At 36.3% G+C, this 7,679-nt stretch overlaps 1 protein-coding gene across 1 annotated transcript; it reads right to left on the bottom strand.

Annotated features, from left to right (window-relative positions):
• Positions 1-258: 258 nt before the first annotated feature.
• Positions 259-1,956, bottom strand: LOC117315172. Its single transcript, XM_033869317.1, has one exon. It carries the CDS (start codon positions 1,954-1,956, stop codon positions 259-261), a length of 1,698 nt encoding a protein of 565 aa, XP_033725208.1.
• Between the last annotated feature and the right edge of the window lie 5,723 nt (positions 1,957-7,679).

The raw sequence follows: 7,679 nt of genomic DNA, 5'->3' as shown, positions 1-7,679 counted from the left end.
TACAGCTGATCTTCTGTTGCCTATTTTCCTGACATCTTCTGTTAATGCCTGGTTGCTTTGCCCCTCGGTGCTCGATTGCCGGTATCCTTCGTCTTCAGGTGGTTGCCAACTATCTTCGGATGTTTCGACCCTGAACCACGACATCCTCCAGTTGGTGTGTCAGTAGTGGTGGCCAAACCTCTACTCGACGGATCCCGGCTTCCAGCATTTGTCAGCATTTGTCATTCCGACGGTGCCATATCCAGCATGATGATCTTTCTACTGCTTCACCCAGTTTTCGCAAGGATGCTGACTTTGCCATTCTCCAACATTCCTAGATGTTGTAAGAGCCTGGTCAGTGGTCACTGAACGAGATGGAAATCCTCTGCAGCCAACTTCGACCGGAAACAGCCAAACACTCCATCCCTTGTCTCTGCAATCTGCCATTAGATCTGCATACTTGAGGCTCTTCCGCTCATTCGCCTCCTCACAGTTTTCCTCCCACGGTACTGTTAATTCCACTACAATGAGGGTCTTAGACGTTGTTGACTTGAGGAACATGTCCAGCCGGAGCGTTGTGTCGACGATGCACGGGAATACCAACTTCCCGTCAAGGTCTACCTGCAGCTCCCAGTCCTGTCCTCTGTCCAGCAGTGATGTTCTGGCTGCTTTTCTACCCTCGACTGTCTCACCTTGCTTTACAAACACCTTTCCTTTTCCTGTTGTTGCCCTTGGGCGCTTTTTCCTTCTTTCTTCCTCCACCACTCCTGCCAATTCACGCAAGACCTTGTCATGACGCCATCTGTAACTCCCCTGTGTGAGTGCTACCTGACATCCTGACAGTATGTGAGACATTGGCCCTCGCTTTCCGCACAGCTGGCAACTAGGGTCCTCTGTCATTCTCCACTGGTGAAGATTTGATGGGGACGGCAATGTGTCGTAAACTGACCGCAGCAGAAAGGCTATCCTGTATTGGTCCTTCCTCCACAGCTCCGACCATGACAGTCTCCGCTCGGGTAGTTCCCACTTCAGCCACTTCCCTTGTTTGCCCAGCTCCACTGCCTTCGCTCTCCGTTGGTCTTCCTCTACCCGTCTAACTTCAGTCTGTACCATTCCTCGTCTCTCCGTTGCTGTTGCATTCTTCCACTGCTGAAAGTGCACCATTCCTAACCCTTGCCTTCCTATGCAGATGTTTCCCACCACGTCACGTAGTTGCAGCATACTCTCGGCTTGGTCCACTGATGTTGATGCTGACCACTTCCTTCCTGTTCTTTTCTGGATGCCTGCTCCACTGACTCTGGAATCTGACGAATCCCTCAACGTCATAACCAGCCGGCATTTTGCCACCTTAAACTCCTCCACTACAGATGAAATCTGGAGTTGGAGTTTTGATGATCTGCCGTACAGTCCAGCAGAAGTGAAGCCTGATGGGACTCCAATCCATCTCCTCAAGTAACTGCTCACTGATCTCTCCAATCCCTCGACACTCGTGACGGGAACCTCGTAAATTAGCAACAGCCACATCAGTCTTGGCAGGACCCCCTGTTGGTATATCCAGGCCTTGTACTTCCCTGGCAAGCCACTTCCATCTACCTTCTTCATCCATGATTTTGCTTGGGACAATGTGTTCTTAACTGATGCGTTGTCAGATAGGGATTGGTCGAACCACTTTCCAAGGCATTTGATAGGGTTGTTGACTAATGTTGGAATTTCCTCATCCTGCACCTTCAGCTTCACCTGACAAATACGACCTTTCTTCAGAACCAGGCTTCTTGATTTGCGTGGTTTGAACTTCATACGAGCCCATGACACGTTTTCTTCTAGTGCTGATAACACCCATCTAGCTTGTATATGAGATGTTGTTGTAATGGTGAGATCATCCATAAACCCTCTCAGTGGTGATTGGTAGATACCAGCATCCATCCTTGGTCCCCTTGTTTCTCGTTCTGCTGCCTTGGTTACCATACTCATACCCATGATGAACAAAATCGGGGATATCGTGCAGCCTGCCATTATCCCTTTCTCCAGGTGTTACCATGATGTCGTCACATCGTCCACAGTAAACCGGAACTGTATGTCCCTGAAGTAACTGTTAACGATCTGCCTTGTTTTCTCAGGTACATGATATATGTCCATAGCTGCCTCTATGAGTTTATGGGTCACTGATCCGTATGCATTGGCCAGGTCAAGCCATACCACTGATAGGTTCTTCTTGCCTGTTTTAGCCTCTTTAATCAGTTGACTGAGGACGCAGCCAGAGAATCCTGGAATCCCTGCTTTCTGTACTGAGGTATAAACTGTTTGAATACATGTTCGATATTACTTGCAAAAGTGGTGGCCGGAATGAATTGATGTGGTGTGAAAAATTGATAAAATCATCAAAGTTACATGTACATTTCCATCTTTATTGGTCCATAACTCTTTTATTACTTAACCGATTGCTGTTCAGAACACACTCTAGAGAAGATAATTTTATTGGCTTTAAGCTGATATAACTTTTATTGCTTTTTTTTCACAAGTTATATCGTGTATTAAACCAAATATATCGATTTTTTTGATTTTTTTTCCAACAAATCAATTTTAATCCCCCATCTATTAGAAAGCTGCCGGGGTTGGGGAGCCCCGGGGTCAGCTCTTTGACAATAATGTGTCCTCATACAAGAGGGCTCTCATTCTTAATCATCTCTTTCTTTCTTTCTTTCTTTCTTTCTTTAAAGTCTTTCTTTCTTTCTTTCTTTCTTTCTGTCTTTCTTTCTTTCTTTTTTTTCGTTCTTTCTTTCTAATTATCTTTTGTTTATTTTTAATACAATAATTATAAGGTAACATCAATTGTAAAACATAATACTATAAAAAAAGTCGTTATATTATTGTTGCATTAAAAGTTTCGTGTAAAAAAAATGAAAATTGACTTCAGTTTGTTATGTGATTTCAATCTAAACAAGGCTATATATATATATATATATATATATATGTGTGTATTTAATTATATGTCGATGAGCATGCGTTAATAATAAAAGTGATTATTTTGATTTTTTTCAAAAATAAAGGGGGACAATAGAAATAAGTAGTATAGTGTTAATTTCCCTTTATGGAGCCTCACACATTCTTTTTACTTTTATTAATATTCATTACAAATTCGGTGCAAAAGTGGTGGCCGGAATGAACCTAGGTGAAATTCACGGACGCCATTTTACGAGTATGTCCAAGCCGATACCACACCACGTCTATACTAAAACAACATATAGGTCTACACGGTACACCGGTCACCATGACCAGGTAACAGGCGGCTCGTTCACACCTTGATGAATATAATTGATCTTTAAATTAGCTTACACTGGTCGATGACTGTTACTAGGGATGAAATCTATAATTTGGATTTACTTTCAGATTCAGATTCAGATTCTTTATTTGCTTAAGTTTTACAACTTATCACCATAACACAAGACATGATACATTATATACAAAAGCAAACATAACAGCACAAGTATCTACCTGGCACACAACTTTCACCATACGCCTCTCGCCCATTCAATCTATTTGAAATTAGATGTAATTAGTGTGTTTGATGGAAACTTAATTACACATAACTTCAATCAGATTATGCCCATACTCACCATTCATACAATCTCACATCTATCCCCTACCCCTCCCCAGTCACATACAAACCCAATATACACATATGAGATAGAGGGAGAGTACAAAAGATACATCTGGTCTTAAATCAAATTTGACTTTCTTCTTTCAAGGGCTAGACCGATATATTTCCCTAACTTACACAATTCTTTTACATTTTCTGTAGTTTATAACTGAACAAACTTGAACATACTCGGGTTCCTTCTGTAATATGGTTTCAAATATTTGTATCTAATATCACTATAAAAATTACATTTAATTATGAAATGAAATTCATCTTCTATGTCGTTATTATTACATAATGTGTATACTCGTTCATTTCTCTGTAAATTTCTATATCTCCCTCTTTCAATAAGCAAAGCATGTGCCGATAATCGTATTTTGGCAATATTTCTCAAACATATAGTATTAATGGGTTAACAACTTAACATGTTATAATATATAAATCCAGCTTGTCAAATATTTTACAATTTTATCAATATGATTCTGAATTTGTTCAATGATGTGAAATATCTCAACAGATAGCAAATGCTAGCTCAAACATTTTAATCGGTTGTACGTATATTCCACCGGAAAATACTGTTTATTCATCAGAAACTGCCTTTACAGAAATAGAAGAAGAGCTTCTTAATTATGGGAATGGAAAAAACAATGTGATGTTGATAGATTTTAATGGTAGAACTTCTACAATACCTGATTATATATGACCTGATGAAGGATTATTTGATATTTTAAATGTAATGGAGAAAAATGATGATGTAGAAAATTTGTACTCTGCACACGAATTGCTTGAGCAAAATATTTCCTTACAAAGATATAGTGAAGACAAGGCCAAACCAAATAGATATGGTAATCTCTTAATTGAACTCTGTAAAAGATCGTCTCTTTATATTGCCAATGGTCGAATAGGTAAAGATAAACACGTAGGCCGAGTGACATGTAAGGACATAAGTGTAGTTGATTATATCTCCTATTAAGTAGTCAGGCATTCAGACTAGTCTCTGGATTTGAAATATGTGACTTTAATCCTTTATTTTCAGATGTACATAACCAAATCCATTGTATTCTGAATATGTCGTGCTTAGCCAATGCGATAGTAAATGATACTGATATGTATTACACAGTTAAAAATGTTAAATTTGATATATCTAAAAAAGAAGACGAATTTGTAGAAGCCTTAAATTTGAATGAAAATGTAAATTTGCGTGCAGTTCACAATTCTATAGACCAGTTGGTTGAAAATGATGAGGTTGATATTGAACAAATCAATGATGTGGTCACCGGTATTTGTCAAGTTCTGACAGGGGCGGCCAACAAAGTATTTCTGTCTCAGACGAGAAGACATAAGATGTAATTAATATACATTTTATATCAATGATTAATTCTACCTTAGGCCTTAATGACTGTTTGTAGATTGTTTTTCAGGTACACTCTATATGTACCTATATTTTAATATTCTTTATTTTATCAGACCAAAATATTTTTTAAATTCAATGTATTGTTATTTCACTAATATCTGTTAATTCAAACATTAAATCATTTCATAGTACATAATCAAGAATCAGAAGTTTCGTATATTCTCATTTATGTTCTGTAAGAGACATATAATATCTACACAACAAGTTATGTACATGTACCTGTATGTATAATTGGTACTCTCAGGACATGCCTGTTGTCATGGCCACCTGGGCTCCAGGGCCCCAACCCAACCTTATGGCCCTCCATAACGCCTTACCTATATATATGTATCAGATGAGGAGCAGTCTTAAGGTGTTCCTGTTGTAACACCTGGCTACAAGTCCCCAATTACCCCCCCCCCCCCCCCCCCCCCCCCCCCCCCCCGGGGTCAATTTATAGCGTGCTGTGCCAGGCTCCTCTGCCTTACCTACCTGTTAATTAGCATCTAACAGACTAACACTACCCATATATGTTTGTTTATTCTTGCGGTCCATTGGTATTACAGCAAAAACAGAATAATGTCATGTGAATGTACAATAAGGATTTCAAAAACATATACAAAATGTTAAGTATGATATGACAAATAACCTACATTGTACAAGACAAGAATGAATTTGATAGAATGGCGGACAGCTGTGAAATATATATGAGATAATTGTATGAAGTCATATTCATAATTTGATAGATTGGAAGACGAAAGGCATAAAATATGAAGTAAAAAAAAATTAACAAAAAAAATGCCAGAAAATGTCATTTTCATGAGGTAACCGGAAGAAAATACATGGTAATTAAACAATACATGTCACATATTAAGCTTGAAACGTTGAACGTAATAATAAACTTGTAAAATATTTACCTACATGACAAAGTTCCTTACTATTACGTACTGCTAGTAACTGTATAAGTTTATACGACGACAGACGGTTCTAATGGTTTTTTTTGATAATTTTTTTACGTAAGGTTGCATACAGAGGACAAATAAGAATAAAATAAATTTCATCTTCTACCTGATTTTGGTTACAATAAATACAAATTCTATGTGCCCTTGGGATATTACTGATATCTGCCTCCTTTTATACATAACTGGTGAGATGATAAACGAAACTTTGATATAAGCCGATAATAAATATCTGGAATTTATTTTGTTAAATAATACTGTAGAGTAAATTAAAGAGTCTAACAAGAATATATACAGATAACATTTTGATGAATGTTCAGTATGATATTATATATAATATATAATATCTACATGTGGATGTTTTTAAAAAAAAAAAAATTGTTTTGCGAATTATCAAAAAATAATTATTTTGTATATACATTTTTCGTTACAATAAACATATTCAATAAATATAGTTTATATGCTGATTTTCTTCAATTACAAGAAGAGGTAAAATCCCCATCAGTTATACATTTTAAGGTAAAGAACAATTAATCATTTTCTTAATGCAATAGGGAAACACTTAAATGCTGATCAAAATGTATCCCAAAATTTTGTTTTTAAAAAATACTGCAAAAACATTAGTGTGAACTGTAAAAAAAATCTTTGGCTTAAAGTCCACATGATCCACATGTTATTATTATAATTTATTTGTTAGCAGATACAATGTAACTTTATAGTTACCAGTTACGCCTACTGTTTTGTTCATCCTCTATAACAATTAGTTACGTATTGTATATATGTGTATGTTGATGATTCTATGTTATGCTTATGAGCCGTAAGGCTTCAAGTTGAATAAACTATACTATACTATACCTGGAATCAGATCCAATATGTTAGATCTTCAAAGTATTAGATACCTGCACACGGGTAAATGTACAGAAATATTTCAGTAAAGGAAGATTGAAGGTGTATTACAAGTAACATAAACAATTTATAAACTTAAAATTTTGAAATGTAGAACTGTCATCATCACTTAATTACTAGTACATTCAACGAATCTCTTTCTTTACATGTTAAATCAACGCTTAATTAATTTCTTCATGTTTTCAGGTTTCTGACTTTAAGCATTTGATGTATACACATAGAACATATTATGAGCTGAATTAGGTTTCAATAAACATAATATCACATCAAAAAATGAAATTATGAATATGCTGCTTAATTTAATCTGAAATTAAACTACAATATATATTAAAAAAATGAGAATGTTCAAGTAACGATTATTGATATCAATTTTTTAATATATACCTTTATGTGATGAAAACGAAATTACAAAATACAAAATGTAAAGTTCCAAAGGTAAATGAAACTTGACTTGAACAATTTAACTTAGTTAAAGGATTTATAAAGTAAATCTGTCTTAACTTAGTTACAGTGTATAATTAACAAGAATAGAAAGGTTGAAATATAACATCAAACTAAACTTCCAAAACTTTTTGAATAACTCTTTGAATTTATTTATTTATTTATTTTACGTCCGCTATTACGGCCTTACGGCCTTTCAGCTGACGAGAACAGATAGGAAAATGAGTAGAGTGGGTACAGTATGAAGTAAAAGGAAAGAGTTTGAATATACAGTACAGGTAAAAATCACAGGTAGCCTTCGGTACTGCCCTTTACCTGTATGGGGGTTTTGCGGTTCATCACCTCCTAGGGTGTAGTGCACTAC

Source organism: Pecten maximus, chromosome 17, assembly GCF_902652985.1.
Source record: "Pecten maximus chromosome 17, xPecMax1.1, whole genome shotgun sequence".
Taxonomy (NCBI): Eukaryota; Metazoa; Mollusca; class Bivalvia; order Pectinida; family Pectinidae; genus Pecten; species Pecten maximus.
This window is presented reverse-complemented; position numbering and strand designations above follow the sequence as displayed.